Below are 21698 nucleotides of genomic sequence, written 5' to 3'. Positions count from 1 at the left end.
GACTTTGTGAGAACCTATATGACTGTTTCCTCTGCCTGAGCGTAAGACTACCACTTATTCTCCAGTCGCCCTATTTTTAGGTTGCAATCACATCAGCCTAGGTAGAAAGATTGAGTTGACAAGGGCACTGAGAACCTAAGAATATATGACTATTTACTGAACACTTTGTTATATTATGTCTCGCACCTAGACAACAAAAAAAGAACAGAGCATTACCATGGTTACACCACATACTATGTAAGGACTAGAAAACTACTGTGAGTCATATGTCTGGCAAATGTTAAAATATTGGCGTATCCCAAAGGCCTGTGCTTCTTCTCTGTCTACTGATCTGTGAGTACAGTTCTCAGAGGTATCACGTCAATGTTGTGAAACGTTACATGAAATTTATGAATTGACTACACCAATAAAATGTTTAAAAAATTGAAGCACTCTTCCTCAATGAGAAGTCAATCTGAATATTTTAATAATTTGAAAGAATGAAGAAAACATTAGATTAATCAATGACTTTATCCACTTTACAGGCAACACCTAAAGTATTTAGGATGTATTCTGAAAACAGGTAGAAGAAAGCCAAAGAAAAGCATATCGAAAGGAGAAGCACGCAACTGCCACATGTATTCCACCATGGGTCATTCATCAATCCAAAAGTCAGGACAAGGCAGAGACAGTAGCCCTGACACAGAATAATTCACTCTACTCTGACACATTTTATTTTAGTCATGCTGAGGCAAGAGTTGGGAGGCGTATGACTTATGTTAAATAACTTCTTTGCAATTCTCCAACACGACCAAATGGACTTGTTTGCAGAATACATTTCCTCACATGCTTTATTAAATGCAGTTAGATGTGATAGTAAAAATGATCAATTCTGTCAGATTCTGTACAATAATACCGTGAACCTTTTATTACAATGCGGTGTGAAAACAAACATTTAGAGGACAGCTATGTCGGAAAGACAGTCTACTTCATAAATATGCACACACCTGGTTCCCAGTCTTCTGGTTCGAAGCCCCATGAAAATCGAACGTATGAGTTTCCCAAATGAGGCAGCGTTTACAGGATCCAGCTTGTGCTCCTGACAGTGGCGTAGGTAATGACTGTAAAGTGTACTTCTGGGCAGGCTCACACCTTCTGCTGTTTCGTAGTTGTCCAACAGCCATTGCAGCTAAGATTACACATAAGAAACAGAATTATTAGGACAAAACAGACTAAACCACCTCCACACATGACCAATGTATTGAGTAGGCTTCAGAATGACACTATAAGACACATTTCACCTTGCACACTATTCCTTACTCCTAATGCTCTTTCCTCTATACAAAACGTGATTTTGAACCGACCAGAACTTCATTAGAAACAACTATGCGCGTTGAGAAAAAATGAGACAAAGATTTTGGAGTTTCTCACAGTCCAATATTAAACCAGCACTTAAAGCTTTTTTGTTGAGTAAAACCACCTTCAATGTCATTACTATTGGCCATAAGCCGGTTTTCTTTCATACTCCTAAATTTTGGGCAACCAAGCTTAAGGGGCATGTTCCAGGTCGTTACGTTGGTATGCTCATCAGTTCCAACTGTGTAGGCCTAAAACAAGAACTGTCACTTTAGGGCACAGGGAATTCTAGGTGGCAGCAGGTTTAACCTTTGCTAAAAGAGGTCATGCAAATAGGGTTAGGAAAGGTCTATATGAAAGGGGTTAGCAAAGGTCTCAAGTCCAGAGGTCAGATTCAAAAGGTATTTTCAGCCATAGATGTATGTTTATGTCTGAAATTAGCTTAATTACATTGGTCATAAAACCACAGAACGATTTCTGACAAGCATAAATGGTTTTATTACTCCATAATCCTGAGCCAAACGCGTTTAGAATTACACTATCCTAAACTTCAGGCAAGGAGTGGGCAGCTGGTGTAACAGGGCTTGGCTTGTCCACTAAGTTTGTTAATGTCCACAAATTTGCTGATTTGTGGAAATTCACAAACACCATTAATTCAATCCTTTCCCACCCTGGAATTGTTGCATTTTGCGGAGAGTACTCTGAAATTCCCTCTGCTTCAATAGACGTCCATGGGGAAAAAACATACCCCCAATTCTTTTGTTTAAACCTCCCACTTTCCTGTTCTAAAATGTTGGCATGTTTGATAAACACATTTACATATATGTTCCATTACATGTTAGGATGCTTTTATTGCACAAAATGCAGTGATATTAAAATCCCATATTTTTCAGGGAACCGTGAAATCTGGAAACTACTCTATGGCCCCCTGTGAAATATGGATGATATCATCAAATGACAGCCCCCAAAGCACTCAGCAAAGCGTTACCTACTAGGACTATGCAGCACGGCAAGGCTTTGTTCCTTGTACTGCAACAAACAAATTATGCAACACAATGTACGGCGGTATTATTTTCATTCAGTTGAGCTACAAGGAACATTTTGTATGAAATCTGCAAATATGAGGCAAATCAAGTGGCAAACGCAGAACATCTATAGTGCTGTGGTAAGCGCTACAGCCACAGAATTGCATTAACCCAGTGGCTGTCACCATTGCCCCCGACTTCATTAACAATTTATTCAGGAATGGTAAACAAAACCTAATTGCGATCAAGACCCATTGTTAGCTGCACTTTAAAAAATTCAATAGCCGTTGTTTATATATATATGAGCATTCATTTGTATGTTCCCGGCTGGGAACATTTTTGTATTTGAATTATAATTGCACTTTATCCACCTTTCGCACTTTTTGCACTTAAGCACTTTATCAAAAAGGTCAGAAACAAAATTGTAAAATTGGTTAAATAGTTGGAAGGTATAATTATTTTTGTGAGATAGTTCTGTTTTGCTATAAATATTGTTGCATTTACGCAGGTAGTTTACACATATTGATTGCAAGGGAATGTTATGTTTTTAACATTTAGCATAATATTTATGGTTTTAAATATTTACTTATGAAATTTAATTGAGATCAATTTAAAGTACATTGCAATTTCAATATCTGACAGAAATTAAATGTTAGACATATAGGTATATATTATGTGTATTTAAACAGTCACAAAAAAATGAGTTATGGACGTCCTAAACAGAGTGTAACTTTTAGTGAGTCTGTTTTCCTCATCTATCACTATGAAGAATGACCATGTGACCTATCTGAAAAGTAAGGTGATTGGTGATGGTATATTTAAATTGTTTGCACTAAATAACGTTTTCATCTGGTGAGCAAGGCGACAGGATCGCCGAAACGCGTCGGATCGCGGCACCTTTGACACTGCATTTGAAAATGATAAAATAAAAAAAGAACTTTGCTGCTGAAACTACCGGAGTGGTGTCCGTTTCTCTGTCTGGCTGTGCTGTTTGTTCGGTGCTCCAGGGAGCGTTACACGCATATATATAAATATATATAGATATATATAGATATATATATATAGATAGATAAGTATATAAATATATATAGATATAGATATATATATATATATGCTTCAGACTGCACTCTGTTTAGTTTAGCAGCAGAGATTAAACCGCTGTGTCTGGAATATATTACATATTATATATATATTCATTGAGAAAAAACCAACAGTTACAGGGACGTTATAGATAGGAACTAGAACTTAAAAAACCTTAGACATTCACTGAAGAAAACAAAGGTTACAGGAAAGATATAGTTAGGCTCAGATTTCACTCGTAAAACCAGTGAAATTCAGTAGTTTTAGTTAGCTGAGCTAACTATATATTACATCCCCACAATGCACTGCTCACATATTACATCACTCATGACATGATCAGAGACATATCTGATGGCATCCCAAAGGACATCACTGATGACATTATCCAGTGATTGTGAGAGTTTTGTAAAAGTTTATTTATTGTGAGTGGCTTTGTGAGTGAGTAGCCGTATGGGACTGGGACTGGGTGTGTGAGTGGGTGAGTGAGTGTTTGAGTGGGTCTGTGAGTGGGTGTGAGAGAGTATGAGTGGTTCTGTCAGAGTGGGTGTGAGAGAGTATGAGTGGTTCTGTCAGAGTGGGTGTGCGTGTCTAGGTGGGTCTGTGAGTGGGTGCATGAGTGTCTGAATGAGTGTATGAGAGGCTGTATGGAGCTGTGAGTGGGTGTGTGAGTGTTTGAATGTGTGAATAGGTGTCTAAGTCTCTGTGTGGGTGTGTCAATATCTGTGTGAGTGACTCAGACACAAAAGAAACACCCACCTGCCCTTTTATCCAACAAGAGTTCACAGATTTGCACAAAATATCTACCCAACTGAAGTACTTTCTACTGAATGATTACTAAGTGCTATCTCCTTGGGTAAAGGTCTAGACCGTATTCTACACTACAACTGTGTAATGGAGGATGAGGAAATGTCACCAGTGACCTTGTGTGCGTTTTGGCAATGTGATTGTTCCTGGTGCGTCTTTATCTAGAAATATGTGATAACATGAATCCTCCTACAGAGAAGACGAGACTACAACGAGGTAAATCTCCACCAAACAATGGACCTTCTTCTTAACTTTATGAAATAAATGCTTCTTTGATTGATGGAGATGTCCTCATATTACTCAGAATTAAGAAAGCATCACTAAAATCGTCAGGAAACACATTGGGGGCCACTTGTTAAGCTGTCCATCATTCTGGCAAACAGCAGGAAGACCTTTGCATACTCCTAAGGTGGGCGGCCCAAAGGGGGAAGCTTCCAAGTGATTTTTACATTTGAATACTCGTAGTAATTTAAAGGGAGAACCATGAACTCTGCTTTCCCAGGTAAGAACAAGAAAGCACCCACTCCTCACAGTAACCACGGATTGCACTCCAATAAATCGATGATGTATTTACCACCACAAAGCATTTCAGATCGCCTTTCAATATGGAATTGCTGAGAAAGCACACTCGCTTTGTCTTCACCAAGCTCAGGAGTTAGGATAATTTTTTTTTTTTTTAAAGTTTAAAGACCTTTATTGAGAAGTAGTCGTGACGTACACAGCACCTGGCCCACAACCCGGATGCCGGCCGCTCCGATTAAACAAGGATGATGACTAATTCTATCCAATACAACACAGCCTTTCAGCTGACAACCCGGGGGTCCGGCGGCGATGTTACACATCCAAGGGGTTACCAGGGCTGGATTGGAGCGGGGGGGGGTGGAAGGGGGAGGTGAAGGGGAGAAGGGGGAGCAGTGGGGAGAGGAAGATTCCAGGTGACAAGTGCATCTCCATACTTCCCTAGTAGTAAGGGGTAACCTAATATGTAATTCAGTGTACTATTCCGGCCACCCCCGAGCCCCTCCCCCCTCCCCCCGCATAGGTCTAAACTGAACCCAAAACTCAACATCAACACCCCCCCACCCCCCCTCAGTCCCCACTTAGTTACTATTTAAACTCTACGTCCTATCCCTATCGCCAAACTGCTGCAGAGTTTCACACCTGTCTCAGCTTGTCAAATCCTCTGTCACCCCGTCTGCAGTCACACCACTCAGTGCAAAGCTACCCCATCTCATTTGGCCGTGCGCCCTCAGGGACTCCCCCCATACCCATCACATCACCACCACCATCTGTCTCCCCATCTTCCTCACCACCCAGTCTCGTCCTACATAAGCCCCAGAAGTTTTTCGGTCGGCTGGTTGGTGGTAAGAGCACGCCTTAAAGTTCTGATTGAGTACAACAATATAACATGTCATGCACCCATCTTCTGACTAAGGGCAGTGGGCCTCTCATCCAGCACATCGCCAGAACCCGTTTAGCGATCAGTAATCCCATATCAGCAAGTCGCCTTACGGCAACCGGCAGCGGCCTGGAGTACCCTATCAGCGCCAGAGCCGGGTCCGGGGCCAGTTCTGTGCCCAGTATCCTGTTTAGCTCCGTGTAGACGCCGCACCAGTATCTGCTGATCCCCGGGCACGTCCACGGCAGGTGGAAGAAGTCCGCAGCTTGTGTTCGGCAACGATCACATTCCGCTGTGGCCCTAAGGCCATATCTGTGTAATCTCTCCGGCGTGTAGTACACTCTCTGGAGAAATTTAAAATGAATCAGTCTATGTCTGCCGTTGAGAGATATTTTCTTTGTGCTCATGCAGCAGTATCTCCACAATTCGTCATCAATGGTGATCTGCAAGTCCCGTTGCCAGGCATCTCTAGCCTTCACAATCTGGTGGTCCCTATGCTTGATTGCTGTTCTGTATAGCGTAGTTATCAGCTTTAATTTGGAGTTAGGATAATTTGTCCTTTACAGAAGTGGAGCTTCAGCTGGGGCACCTGCTATGTTTATATTTGTAGGGGGGCCCACGGCTCCCCTCCCCGGGCCAAATTCAGCCCGGGGACCCCATCACCCGATGTTCAGCCACAATTCTATGGTGGGGGGGGGGGCCGAACGGCCAACCTCCATGGGCTGATTTCGGCCCAGGGACCACATCCCTCGTGGCCCAGCCAAGTCTCACTGGGTGACCTGGAGCCAACCTAGGGCACACAGTCTGTACCACTGGGGATAACAGGGGAGCCTAAATGCCCCCCCCATTCGCTGTCAGCTCCTCGCCTTCTGTCGGAGCCGGCATTGGTCCCACCCATATGGAGCTGCTAAATATGCAGCTCTGTGCAGGCAGGAGTAATTATTTCATATCTTACTGCCTGCATAACAGCGGGCAGGAAAACAGATGAACACTCCACTCCCACTGAGCGCGAGCAGTTTGACAGCTCCTGCCTTCTGGGATTAGAGTATATGTTTGCTCTCACTTGGCAGGAAAAGCAAACTGCTATCTCCATAGGGTGGGCACCTTGGGAGATAGCTGGTGCTGACCCTGGAGGGTGGTTGTCCTAAGGGCCAATATTGGCTCCAGGAGGGGGGTGGGGGGTCCACGCTGCCACACTCCTCCTGTTTTCACAGGTAGCCCCAAGGAGGTGGTGGTCCCTGGCCTGTATATGCCTGGGAGGGTGGCCGTGTGCACCCCCCAACCAGTTTTCAAACATCTATTTGGCAGCAGGGAGGCAGTGGTCCCCTGGGGCACGAGGAGGTCCAAACAGCCCCAAGATTGTTATGGTCCCTGGGTATAGTGAAGCCCCAAGGATAGGGGGTGCAGGGTATTTCTCCCCTGCCCCCTTTTCTTTAAAAAAAAATGTTGGGGGACATGACTGTAGCAAAGTCCCAAGATGGCTGCCAACACTTCCTTGTTGACGTGTTTGCAGGCAATCAGATATCAGCACGAGAACTGTCGGATCCTTTGAGGATCCATGTCCCTACATATCCAATTTTGGATTTCTTTTAAGTAGCCTAAAACTACTGAACAGATTTACACCAAATAACAAAAAGGGCTCTTTTTGGACCAAGAGCTACTTTTCAGACAAATCTGGTGTAATTCCGTCTAGGGGTTTGGGCTGTAGTCGTGTGTAAAACCCCTATTGGAATTAACATGGGAAACTCACTTTCTTTTTTTACCTTCCTTTTTCTCAGCATCTGCTTAACGGATCACCCCAAAGCTTTCCCTGCACAACTAGAACTACCGGGGCACTTTTTTTGTCAAACGGCGCCAAAGATATAGGCAAGTCAAAATGTGTTTTTCTATTGAAAACATGGTCCTACCTATAACTACCTACTGGTGACCGCCTTTGGGTAAAAAAAAAAGTGTGTGTGTGTGTTTTGTAAAAAAACAAAGGTGAAAGTAATGTTATAGTTACGTATGGTAACTACAACTCGCGCCCCCGCCATGCACAGTTTTTTCATCAATAATTTCATTGCAAATGTTGCAGTGATATTATCAATGATTTTATAGAAGATGTCCTGAGTGAAGTAATATGTGAGGTAATTAGCAGCGCATCGTGAAGGAGAGGGTTCTGGTTACCTAAGGGCATGAGTTATAGTTACTTGAGATAACTATAATTGGTGAAGTTTAGTGGTTTTGTATGTTTAAGCCGTAACACTGCCATAAAAATTCTCCCTTAACTATAATGTTACTTTAACCTTTGGTTTGTTTCTACGAATTTCTAAGATTTCTTTATGTTAAGTAAACATTTTCACCATATGTAAAACCCCCATTGGGCACGACCTTCGGCCTTGCGAGGCATAGGGATGGGCAGCAGGGTCGCAAGGAGACACCCCACACACCGCGCACAGCCCAGCCTGTGGCCAGGCCTTGCGTCTAACCCATCATGGCATCCACCCTCCCCAACCCACGTCATGCCCCGGGTACCCCATAGTTGGAGGCCAAAAGATATTTCTAAAGGGGAGGGGGATATGTGGCTACCCTCACCAAGACACAAGGGGCCCAACTCCCAGGCCCTTTAAGGGGAAGGGGGCCGAAGCCCCAACTCCAGAGCCAATAGTGACCTTGGGAGCTCCGGGACCATTACCTAAATATAGGGGAGGGGTGGGTACACAATATCCCCTGCCAGAGCCTTAACATGCCCCTGGACCACATACCAGGGGTCAAATTCCATTAAGAAGGAGAGGAAGGCCACACAGTCCCCCTCCCTGAGCCTTAATAGGCCTCGAGAACCCCATCCCCCGGGGCTGAATAGCATAAAAAAGGGGAGAAGGGCCAGGCAGCCCCTGACCCTTAATAGGTTCCAGGGACCTCATCCCCAGGGCCGAACACCATTAAAAAGGGGAGGTGGCCAGGGAGGGGTCCCTCAGCCCCAGCTGACTCCCTACATGCTGAAGGAGCCGGCATGGGAGACAGGATTGCTCCCACCCCGAGGGAAGCCACTGTTTTTTTTTTGCTCTCGCCAGGCGGAAACAGTGTTTTTCTTCCCGCAGGAGTGAGGGCTGGGAAGCTCCATCTGGTGGGAGCCTTTTTAAAGCTCCTACCGAGTGAGAGAAGACTTGCCTTCCCTGCCCACAGTCCTGCAGGCAGGGAAGCCACGTCTGCTCCCACCAGACTGGAGATTTAAGAATGCCCTTACCGGGTAGGAGCAATATAGGTTTCCTGCCCGCACTAATTTGAGCAGGGAAAATACAGTGTCCAGGGGGTGGGCTCCCTGGACACATTCTGTGAGCCAGCTGCAGGGGATGGAGTCTCCGGGCCTTTGAAGATTCAGGGAGGAGGGCCAGCCTCCCGTTTAAGTTCAGTTCAGCCCCCTCCTCTTTTTTGTGTGGAATTTGGCTCGGGGAATGAGGTTCCCAGGGCCTAATAAGGCTCTGGTCGAGGGGCTGTGCAGCCTTTTAATATGAAATTCCCCCCATGGGGATGGGGTCCCCGGGGTCTAATAAGGCTTGGGGAGGGGTCCACATCCCCTCTCTCTATTACAAATTGTCAGTTGGGGATTGCACTTTTTTCTTCTTTCTTTTTTTCCCCCACATTTTGCCACGGATTCTCTGCAAATTCTGGTGGGGTCAATTATGGACCTCACCACAAGGCCTAGCACGTAAGGGCATGCCTATTTTGCCCCTTATTTTTTTTTTTACCGGCAGCCAAATACGTCTCAGCTTGAGGTCTGTCTGGTCAGCAGATCCTCTGGGGCGTGATATATACAACGTTTTTGAACATTCATTGCTCGAAAACTACTGAATGGAATTACAGTGAATTACACAAAGTAGTCTTTCTGGACCAAACTTTCTACCAGCATTGTTGTACATCTATTCAATGGTTTGGGCTGTAGCTGTGTCTAAGCATCCGGTGGAAAAATGAATAGAGAAAAAGTGCTTTGCAACCCCCTTGTTTCATCCAACACTTGACGGATCTCCCTGAAACTTTCCCTGCACAAAGTAGGAAAAAAAGTAGCAAACGTTTTGGAAAGTTTTGTGGGGATTAGTCAAATGGCACCCAAATTATTAGAAACACAAAAAAGCGTTTCCCATGTAATATATATTTTTTCAATTAAAAAACCAAAGGTTAAAGCTTTGTTTTAGTTGGTAAAACGTATTTTCCCTATACAAACCAAGTTTAAACTACACAAACTTTAAAAATTCTAAATTTACTGTTAATACTTTAATTTGCAATGTATCCACCACCTTCCAATTATTGTAAATAGCAGACCTTGTTACACACACTTTTCAGCTCACTAACCAGACAACACTAACTATAACTCACCAATCTACAATACACTGTGTTGTGACGAAGGTTGTTATTTGAGAACTTAAAAGTGTTTTTATGAATGGTATGATTTCACAGGCTATAAGTGATGCAGTATGCAAGGATATAAATAGTGTATGGAAAAGGCGTGAGTTATACTTAATGTAGTGTGGCGAGTGAAGTGACAAAAATGTGTTCAGAGGTGTGGGACATAGTAATTTGAAGGTTGTGCGTAAATTATAAATTGAAGTTATAATTATAACGTAACAATTTTCAATGTTAATATATTTTAAGTTGTGTTTGTAAAGAAAGAATATACAAGGTATTTCTAAATATAAATTTCCCTTAAACTTTGTTTTTTTCATTATATGCAAATGTTTTATATTTTTTGGTAAAAATGTGTTTCAAACCAGTGTGGAGTGTCATTGATTGGAGTGTCATAAAGTGGAGTGTAGTGTAGTACAGTACAGTGAAGAAACGTTTCGCAGAGTCTAGTGTTGTAGATTGGAGTATTGTAGAGTGGAATAGAGTGAAGTCGAGTAGAGTGGAGTGACATAGCGTACAGTGGAGTAAAATGTCATACAGTGGAGTGGCAAGGTGTGTTGTATCGTGGAGTGGAGTGTCATGGAGTGGAGTGCCATGGTGTATAGTGTAGTGCTGTGTCGAACAGCAGAGCTAAGTGTTGTACAGTGGAGTGGCGTGGACTGGAGTGTCATGAAATGGAGTGTGGTGGGGTTGAGTGTCATCGAGTAGAGTGCTGTAGGATGGCATAGAGTGTAGCAGAGTGTTTTAGAGTGAAATGGTATAGAGTGGAGTTCATTGGAGTAGAATGTTGTATAGGTCAGTGTTGTCAAGTGTAGAGTCAAGCAGTAGAGTGGTGGAGAGTCTTGTATAGTGTAATGTTGTACAACAGAATATCTTTATTTGTGAGAACATAGTGCATGATAGAGTGGCATGTTATAGTTAGTGGTTTCTGGTTAGGGAGCTGAAAAGAGTGCGTAACAAGAACCACTACGTAGAATAATTTGAAGGTGGTGGATAAATTCTACATGAAACCAATATCTATGACTTTAGAATGTTAAAAGTGTGTGTAGTTTAAAATTAGTTTGTATAGGGAAAATACGTTTTCCTAACTACCACTAAGCTTTAATATTTGGTTTTCCCAAGAATTTCAATACATCTTTTACACTCTTAATAAAAATGTTTTCAAATCGTAGAGTGCAGTGTGGCAAGTGGAGAGTAATGTAGAGTGTTGTAAAGACTATTGTTAAAGACTAAAGTATTGTAGATTGGAATCGAGTAGAGTGTAGTAGCGTAATGTACAGTGCTGTAAAGTGTAGTGGCATGGTGTCTCTTATAGTTAAGTATCATAGACTGGAGCAGCAAGTTGTACAGTGGAATAGTGTGTCAAATAGTAGAGTAAGATGTTGTAGACTGTCAGAGTGGAGTAGAGTGTCTTAGAGTGGAATAGGGTGAAGTAGATTGTCACAGAGTGGTGTGGTGTTGTGTCATATAGTGGAGTGGCGCATTGTACAGAAAAGTTCATCGGCATGTTGTCCAGTGTCATACAGTGTAGTAAAATGGTGTTGAGTGGATGGGCACAGTGTGGAGTAGAGTGTCATAGAATGACATAGAATGTAGTACAGTGATGTAGACTGGAGTTGCATACAGTGGAGTAGACTGTCTAACAGTGGAGTGGTGTAGAGTAGAGTATTGTACAGTGGCGTAGAGTGGGATTAAGTTTAGTAGAGTAGAGTATAATGGAGTACACTGGAGTAGGAGAGTGGAGTAAAGTTTCAGAGTGGAGTGGCGTGTTGTAGATTATAGTGGAGTGGAGTAGAGTGGTGAGGCATACAGTTGAATAAAGTGTCATAGATTTGAGTACCGTGTTGTACAGTAGAGTGCACTGGGGTGTCATACAGTATTGGAAAGTGATGTAGACTACAGTAGAATAGAGTGGCATACAGTCTAGTTGATGTTTGTAGAGTGTAGTGTATATTACAGCATTATAGAGTGTGGTAGAGTGGATTGGCATACAGTGTTATAGAGTACAAGTTCATCGAATATAATAGAGTGGAATGGAGTAGAGTGGAGTACTGTGTCAAAGGAGAGTGGAGTAAAGGGGGGTGCAGTAAAACAGCACCAAAGGCAGAGTCTGGCCAAAGGAAAAATTAGGCAAAAAGCGGACATAAATCTGGCTGTTCGGGGCCGACAGACAGAATGTGAACTGGGCTTGGGACGTGGGCCTGGAAACCTGGGATGGTGGCAGAGGAACACAAGGTACCCCGGGGCAGACCTGTAGAACCTTGCAAACTATCTCTTTGCTGGAGGACAAGAACATGGCTTCACCTAGGTGCCCAACAGTGCATCAGTGAAAACCTCGTTACAGGGGAGGAGAGACTCCTGAGTAGCCTATCATGGGTGAAGGACCACAGTTAATACATTTGTCTCAAACTCCGTGGTAGCAGGATGAGGTCCGAAACCTTTGCAGGACGGACCAGACGTAGAGCTGCAAAATGCCTCCTAGCAACGTGTGAGGGATCCAGTCTGGCTTCTCGGGAAATTCACAAAATGAGGAATCTGCAGTTAGAAGTATTAATCAGAGGTATTGTTTTCATGCCCCCTTATTGTTCTATGTCTTTGATGTGCTCTTGTGATACCGTTCTGGTTCTTCAAGTCTATGTTTTACATTAATATAATTTGTTGTTTGACATGTAGAATTGTACTTTCTGCTAGGAAGGGAGGTGTTTAGTGTTGCAACCGGGGCAGTTAGTTTATCAGATTACTTAGAAACTGGCTCTTTTCTTTCTGCTGAGCCCGATTAAACTTACATTCCCATTATTGCTGGCTGCAGACCCCGTCATTTCACTCCTTCATTAAAACATTTTAACATTACGAAACATAAGCTCCGTGGCTTGTGACTGCATTTGCATCTTCTAAATACATTACAGTCGTGTTCCGTCTGCCTCTTCTGGAAATCGTTTTGTAATTATACAAACGATTCTTTATCATGTTGCTGTAAGGAAACATTTAACCTACAAATAATCTCTGTGATGAACAATCGCCCACTGCTGCTGCAGATTTCCACTCAATAACATGAAAGAATTGCAATGCTTCTCTTAAACAGGTGTGAAAAACAACACCAATAATTACTGAAGCCTGGGGACTCTGTATGAATCCTGCCTCTTTCGCAGATTCCTTTTAATTGGAGCCTTGCCAGCTAGGATAATTTCAGAGTGGGATGTTGAGTCCCCAAGGGCTCTTCAGTAATTTGAGGCAACTAGGAAGCCTTTTGCTCCTATATATTCCTATGCAGATGTACCTTACCACATCTGCTCAGGATATTTTTAAAAAAAGAATGCCTCGTTACAAGCGAGAACCCTGCCCTATATCCGCAAATGTCACGTGCATAGTCTGTAAGGTCATCTATCCAACTGATGTATCATGAATGAGTCCAATGGACATTGCATGGCTAACCCCTTAGGACAAGTGGCCATCTATCTGCTCAGAAGTCCAGATCAAGATTGGCAACATGATAAACATATTGCACAAGATTACAAGGCAGATGTACAGAAAGACAGAGCAGACAGCTTCATCCTTAGAAATACATCATAGCAAATATTTCAACTTTCATAGCGAATAACGTATTTTTGCCTGTACATCAGATCATTTCTGTGCCCTGGAAAACAGACCGGCTAGCCCCACCCTTGTTGTTTTCTCCAGATCGTAAGACAATACTCTGGAGGACATTAATCACGAGAGGTTGAGAAGCAGCTGTGATTAGCACTTTTATAAAACTGCCGTGGAGCAACAAAATTCAGATGTAGCTCGCCTGTGAAAGTTTACGCTACGTCCACGTCGCCACATGAACTGTCTCGGGTGGCACTCAGCTCAGCAAGTGTCCTATTCGAGTATTGGAAATATGCCCCTAATAAAGGTGGGCAAAGAGGCTTAAAATCTCAGTATTGCCTCCCAGGGAGTCGTTCTCACAAACATCTAACAGTTTAGGGCAGCACTGCGGCACTCTAACACTCCAACGATAATTCTAGGGGCCACCATTTAGTGTATTACATTGAGAAACGGCAACGATGGCCACAAAATGATGTGCCTCGGATAAAGAAAGGTACTTTTATTTCTAAAAAAAACGGTGCGCTACACATGTAGAGCAAATGACCAGGGAAAGCTCGCAAACCTGTTCCCTGGGTGAGAGCTAATGCACTTTCAGCTCTACTTCGGCGGCAATAATGAGCTTGAGTGCAACATGAATTACACGCTGGAACTGTACTTTATCAACATGGTCAGCGACTAGCTGCCGCCCCCCCCCCGATCCGGCACCCAACACCAAGGAACGTGGACACGAGACGTGTTTACTCTTTGGAAGGCGGGCGCTAGTCGCCCGGCCGTATTTATTAAAGTATGAAATTAAAAAGGGTTTTAATTGCATAATCAACAATGAAATACAAAAATCAGCAGGACATTCAGTTATACAATCGTAATCAACAAGTTTGAGAGCCTGACCTTAACAAAACTCTAATACAAGTTTTTCCTAGCTTAACTAAACATCCTATCTTGATTTTTGTACATTTCTGGCCATATGGCAGGGTCACTACCGGTGTCAGGTCCTACAAGCGGCGCCTTCCCCTTAGAAGTGCGCATGCGCAGTGTTACCCCGGGAATTGCCCGGTCTACGCCCCAAACTCCATTTACCCACTAAAGGAGGGCCCTTACTCTGCGCCGATGGCGTCATGAGTCCACGCGCGCGGGGTGGCTACCAGCCTAAGGAAAGCGTGAACTACTCCTACCCGCGCTCCTTTGCATATTACCTTGCCCCTGGAGTACTGGGAGTGGCCCGCAGGCTCCTCCCCCTGGGCGGGAACCTCCATAGGATGATGCCCGCCCCCTCAGACCTCAAATATGTGCTCACCGATAATGACCTTACCGCATGCCCCATACCTAATAAATACGACGACCTATGGAAAAAAGTCTAAAGGACAACTACACTGGCTAATAAATAACAGTATCCACGCATAGCTAAAGGGGAAAAAAGGCCTAACGATACATGGCATAAAATTACAATTCGGTTCACGCATGTTGCTCATAATCACCATAACTACGTATATCTACAAAGGGAAAAAAGGCCTAAAGACACATATCTTCAAATATAGTTCACTTCACACATCATTTTTCTACAAAGGGAAAAAAGTCCTGACAACAGATCACAAAATACCACAACAACCTACTCTCTCCCGCGGTCTATACCTATGAAACTTACCATTAGACCGGACATACGCTGCTTAAACTTTGTACCAAGGGATGGTGGGTGGGAAACAAAGAGGCCCCGAACGCGGGGCACAACGTTCAGCGAGGGAGCGTCCAGGGACAAGGAAGTCTCCTGGGCGCTCCCTACCTCTTATTCCCGAGGGGCCGGGTGGCCCCTCCTCACGCCCGCCCCCCCCGACCCGGAACCAGTCCATTGATTCCGGGTCAGGAGGGGCGCCGGCCAATCGGCGGTGGGCCGCGCCCCCAGGGCACGCCCCCACCGTCGAAAGACCCGAGGGGAGGGGGGTGAGGCGGTCGCCGCGCCGCCATGCGTGCGGGGGGGCCGAGGGCCCCCCCTTTTCACATGGTCAGCGACTAGCTGCCGCCCCCCCCCCGATCCGGCACCCAACACCAAGGAACGTGGACACGAGACGTGTTTACTCTTTGGAAGGCGGGCGCTAGTCGCCCGGCCGTATTTATTAAAGTATGAAATTAAAAAGGGTTTTAATTGCATAATCAACAATGAAATACAAAAATCAGCAGGACATTCAGTTATACAATCGTAATCAACAAGTTTGAGAGCCTGACCTTAACAAAACTCTAATACAAGTTTTTCCTAGCTTAACTAAACATCCTATCTTGATTTTTGTACATTTCTGGCCATATGGCAGGGTCACTACCGGTGTCAGGTCCTACAAGCGGCGCCTTCCCCTTAGAAGTGCGCATGCGCAGTGTTACCCCGGGAATTGCCCGGTCTACGCCCCAAACTCCATTTACCCACTAAAGGAGGGCCCTTACTCTGCGCCGATGGCGTCATGAGTCCACGCGCGCGGGGTGGCTACCAGCCTAAGGAAAGCGTGAACTACTCCTACCCGCGCTCCTTTGCATATTACCTTGCCCCTGGAGTACTGGGAGTGGCCCGCAGGCTCCTCCCCCTGGGCGGGAACCTCCATAGGATGATGCCCGCCCCCTCAGACCTCAAATATGTGCTCACCGATAATGACCTTACCGCCACAGGCCAGTATTGTTAACCGACGATCTGGCCTCCCCCTGTAGCCCCTATCTAAGGACACATCCTCCTACCCCAGCCCTCCAGCCAAGCCCAGATATTGTCAGCCCATAGGACATTACCCTCTTCTGTCAGATGAACCCCGTCCCTCAAGTAATACTTTTGACCCCAGATGCACCCATGAGGTATTGACTGTAACACGGGGGTTCGGAACAACCTATCCAGACGTGTGTTGATCCTCTTTACCGAGTGATTCAAAGCCCTGACTGAATCGCCCCCCCGCCACTGAAGTCGAGGTATTAGTTGTGACCATACTAGTGTGCACCCGGGGCAGGTCCTAGCTATCCAACCCGCTGTTGAGATAATCTCCTCAATCAAGGTGCGCCTGCCCAGTGTTGCCAAATCGTTCTCCCCAAGGTGAAGTATCACCACTGACGGTGGAGCCCGCTGGCGTGCCAACAGCCCTTGGAAGAATCCCCTAAACTCGTGAAGACACAACCCTCCTCTGCCAAAGAACGTGATATTCAGCCCTAGTTGTGCCGCCCTTTCCTTCTTGTCACTTGACAGGAAAACACATTCCGCTCGCTTAACATATGAATGACCAACAATCCAGACATCGTTCTTCGTTGTTTCCTGGTCGCCGCTCCGTGCCGATGAATATTGGCGGTGCCCGACGACAAATTCCTCCCCTGCGTAACAGGTCTGAGAAACTGTAAGAGAGCGGAAAAGAGACCAAGCGTGAGTGACAGGTAATCATAGCATGTCAATCCGCACATAACGTTTATAGCAGTCTGACGACCACCTCCCAATTGTCTTCACTCTGTCCACTGGGAGGCCCCCCGCCACCGCCTCAGTTGCTGCCCCAATCCTGAAAGAATGAGATCCAAAATCTCTAGGGTCAAGACCCGCTTTTGTAACCCCAATTTCGAACACTCTCCTGAATTGATACCTGGTCAAGGGGCTCCCGTCGGCGTGACAGAGCAACGCCCTACCTACTGAACCGACCAATAATCCCATGAGTGTTTCCACGTGCCTCACCGGGCAGCACGGGTTGGCGGGGGCCCGTTGCAGAACTATGGTGTGACCCCTAGCTTCTTGATCGGTCTTTGATTTCTGGATAATCACCCACATGGTGTCACCCCTTATCGTCACCCCAGCCTTCTGCAAGCCACCTAGTATGTCAGCCTTAGATCCTGCAACAAGTTCACTAATTCTCAGCGCCCCATAAAATGCCAGGGAGAATGCCGCCCTAAAAAGAAGCACTTCCCACTCTGAGTTACAAACAATCTCCAGCGTGCCCAGTAAGGCTGTTAGCCGGGCCAACCCCATGGGCTTCCTTTTGTCCTTCTGGTGTCCTTGAATACGGCGCCATCCCCTTAAAGCCTTGCGTATCATAAAGGTATTGGTGGGATCCCGAAAGCCCCTAGCTTGAGCGAAGAATGACACTGCTGCCCTATGTCTGGTTGCCGCTGCTACTGAGCGCCCCTCTTTGTGCATCCATTCTAAATAGGCTGCAAACCCATCCTCCTTTGCCCAAAGCACTTCCCACTGTGGCCCCAAAAAGGAACAATAAGACAGAAACGCCCCTTCGTAAGCCGTCTTGGTCCTGGGGGCTAGGCTAGCGACCACGAGGTCTTGTAATCTGGGGCACCAATCTGCCAAAGTACTGCTGGGAAGTGTGCTGGCGAGGGGTCTGCTGTGGGGAGATGTTCCCTGAAAACCTGCATTTTGAAGCGAGAAAGGGCGTCAGCAGCATTGTTTAAAACACCAGGGACATGTTTGGCTCTAAAATTAGCATTCAGTTTAAGGCAACGCAGAACAATTTCTTTGATCAAACGAAGTATGAAAGGACACCGCGCCCCCTGCTGATTGATACAGTCCACCACTGTCATGTTATCTGACCAAAACACCACTGATCGGTTACATAGGTGTTCTGGCCAAACCATCAGTGCCACCCATATTGGAAAAAGCTCCAGGAAGCCAATGTTGCCGAGCAAACCCCATGTGTTCCATTCTCCTGGCCATTGTTGAGCGACCCACCTATTCCCTAGGATGGCACCAAAGCCCACACTACCGGCCGCGTCGGTCCATAGTCCTAACTCCGCTGATGTAGTGAGCGGGCCGGGCCAGACCACCCTACCGTTAAAATCCTCCAGGAATGCCATCCAAATAAGCATATCCTGGCGAATTTCAGCCGATAGGCGCGTGCGGTGGTGCTTTTCCCTCAGCCCCTGCATCGCGTGCGCGATGGAGCGAGAGAAGGGGCGAGCCATTGGGATGATTCTTAGTGCGAAATTCAGTTGCCCTACCACCTCCTGTAATTGCTGCAAAGTGACCTTCTCCTTCCGGAGGCATAACTGTAGCGACGTCTTGAATTTGCGCACCTTGTCCTTAGGTAGTCTAAAACATTTCTCCATTGAGTTTATCTCGATGCCCAGAAATTCCAAGCAGGTGGTCGGGCCCACCGTCTTCCCAGGCGCAAGCGGGACCCCAAAAGCCTGCATGAGCACGCAAAACTCCTGCAATGCCAGTGCGCACTCCTGAGAACCCGCTGTACCGAGGAAGAGGAAATCATCTAAGTAATGCATGACTCTTTGATGGCCTGTCACCTGTCTCATGGCCCATTCCAGAAATGAACTAAACATCTCAAAGTAGGCGCAAGAAATAGAACAACCCATAGGCATGCATTTGTCCATGTAGAACCTATCCCTAAAGGTGAAACCTAAAAGATGTTGGTCCGCCGGGTGGACTGGGAGGAGGCGGAAGGCGGACTCTATGTCTGATTTCGCCATCAGCGCCCCGGGTCCCGTGGCCTGCAATAAGGTCACAGCCTGATCAAAAGAGGCGTACTTAACACTACAGATCCCTTCGTCAATGGCATCATTCAGTGAGGCCCCCTTTGGCGCTGATAGGTTATGAATCAATCTGAATTGCCCCTTCTCTTTCTTGGGGACAACGCCCAGTGGGGAACACACAAAATTGTGTACTGGCACTGCAGAAAAAGGGCCAGATATCCTGCCTAAGGAAAGCTCCTTGTCAATTTTGGCGGCCACAACAGCCGGATTGTGTGTGACTGATAATTGATTCCTACAGTGCGCACTGCCTGTGTATCCCCCGGCCGGGATCCTAAAACCTTTGGAAAAACCTTCCTGGAGTAGGGTGGCTGCTTTGTGGTCAGGGTATCTGTTCAAGAATGGAATCATTGCCACCACGTCCACAGGAGTGGGGGGGCGTGACGTGTCTGACTTATAGTGGCCTTCCCCTACCCCTCTGCCCCGTGTTACCTTGCTTGGACCTACAGGTAGATTCTGGGTGAGAGGGGTGCCCACAGGAGGCACATGCATGCCTAAACTTACACGCGGCCCTTGTGCAGGTACGCTTATTAAAATCCCAGCACACCCCTTTCTTTTCTGGCCCACCTGCCCTAAATTTCCCAGGCACTTCACTCGTTTGGGGGGGCCGAAAGGGCTGCTGCGGTCTAGTGAACACCCTGCCCGCACCGAACTGAGGGGGAGGTGCAGTGTCAGAGAACTGTTTGTGCCAGGCCATGGAGTCTACCGTGTCCCATGGTAATGCTCTATTGAATTCCAACGCCTTCCTAAAATTTACATCATAACCCTTCCATGCTTCCCCAGAATACTGTTGACTCCACCCCACAATCCTGCTCGAGTAGCAAGCCAATGCAGCCTGCAGATCTGGAGGACGCTCAGCCTTAACTGCAGTGAAAACGGCCCATGCTTGCATCCAATTATTGAGATTTTCCTCAACCCTGAATCTAGTACACTGCGCCCTCCATTCACTTGGGAGCATCCACTCTTTCAGTGCTTTTGCCTGCTCCATTTCCCTATTATCCAATAATAAAGAATAAATGTACACGTATTTATCAGCCCAAATCATTTCTTTAACCGCTAAAGACACATGTTGTGCTAGATTTTCGCTCCTAGAAGGTACTACACCGTCCCCCAAGAGTGGCAATGCCACTTCCTTACCAAGTGCGGGCACCATGAGCGGCTGCCCTTGTACTCCGTCCAGCTGGGGAACACTTGGACCTGCAAGGGGAGAAGAAATTGGCACTGCAACACTGTCGGCTCTCGGTGCCGATCTGATTTTTTCCACGAACCTTGCCGCCTCTGCCGCATGGTCTGCAGAATTCGGGAAGGCTCCCCCTTTTTGGAGCCATGGCATCATGGCCGTTAACTGAGCTACCAATTCGGGCGGCATTGAGTCTACGTTACCCCCCGGGACAACAGGTACCACTGGGGTTATGCCCAATGGTCCTGGCACAGCTGGCGGGGCGGGCGCCGGGTGTGGCCCGCCTGCACCCGGGATTGTGGGCACCGGTGCAGGAGCAGACCCAGCGTCTACTGGTTGACCTGTCGGCACCGGCACCACAGGGGCAATGGGTGTAGGCACATGCGGGGGTGGGACCGCCGCGGGCGGTGCGGCGGGTAACGGATCCACTGGGCCTGGGGTGGGGACCGCCTCCTTGGGCCGTTTGGACCTAGGTTTCCCTTGCGGGGTGACAAATTCCCCTCTCGGCACTGGTGCCACCCTCTTGCGGATCGGTCTCCCGGACGGGCCCGGTGCCTCGCCCTCTCTATCCTCCAACCGAGCTTCCCGCTCCTTAATTTGTCCTAGCTGTTGCTTAATGTCGCTCATCTCCCGCATCATAGCCCGCATCATAGCCTCCATGTTGGACCCCCTTTTTCCACCCCTTGGACCTGGCATGACGCTAAACCCAAAAACACCCGCTGCCTACTTAGTTCCCAACAGGTCAGCTGTGTGTACCTTTCAGATGGAGGGTCACCAGGGGGCTTTCAGCACCATGCAACGGCGACCGCAACACTAGCGGCTTGTCCGCTTATGTAAGGGGGTGAGTAAACCTAATGTAGACCCACCCGGCGGCCACCAGGAGCGATGAATGCTAGCCCCCCGTACCCCTCTTACCGACCAGTCACTCGTCCTCGCCTGCGATAATGATCTGCGGCCCCTGCTCACACCACTTTGCGTGCTGGATGCTCTTCCGTCCTGTCCGCTAGTCCAATTTCCTGGAATTAAAACTTGTGTTATTACCGTGTATAAGCGACCTTTAAATTAACACTCCGTCCAAGGCCAGGACAAATCTGGACCCGTATCTGCACTTACTCCCCAGAAATGTAAGGATATGACAATAAATCACTTATTAATCGAAATTACAATAATACATTAGTGAAAACCTTTCAAAATTGTCACCTCGTTTTCAAGAAAATTGCACCCTCTGTGACACCTCCAGTCCCCTGAATTACAAATAAACACTGCAGTGTAGCGTGAAAATAATTACATAGATGTACTGTGCAATGACATTAATAATCAATCACTTAATAACTAACAATAACCTTGTTAGCAATGGTCCCTTGTTTCACCATGCAATTGTACACCTTGTGTCACCGGATGAACAACAAATTAGCTTAAT

At 46.5% G+C, this 21698-nt stretch overlaps 1 protein-coding gene across 2 annotated transcripts in view; it reads right to left on the bottom strand.

The window, feature by feature from the left end:
* The window catches only part of RFX3 (regulatory factor X3), a 638508-nt gene that overhangs the window by 168891 nt on the left and 447919 nt on the right, over window positions 1-21698 (bottom strand). For both annotated transcript variants that reach the window (XM_078675714.1, XM_078675716.1), the window contains one exon: window positions 987-1168. In XM_078675714.1, the coding sequence (XP_078531840.1) occupies window positions 987-1168 (182 nt within the window). The remainder of the gene's footprint in view (window positions 1-986; window positions 1169-21698) is intronic.

Source organism: Lissotriton helveticus, chromosome 2_1, assembly GCF_964261635.1.
Source record: "Lissotriton helveticus chromosome 2_1, aLisHel1.1, whole genome shotgun sequence".
Classification (NCBI taxonomy): domain Eukaryota; kingdom Metazoa; phylum Chordata; class Amphibia; order Caudata; family Salamandridae; genus Lissotriton; species Lissotriton helveticus.
The sequence above is the reverse complement of the archived record's forward strand: the minus strand, read 5'-3'. Positions and strand labels throughout refer to the sequence as shown.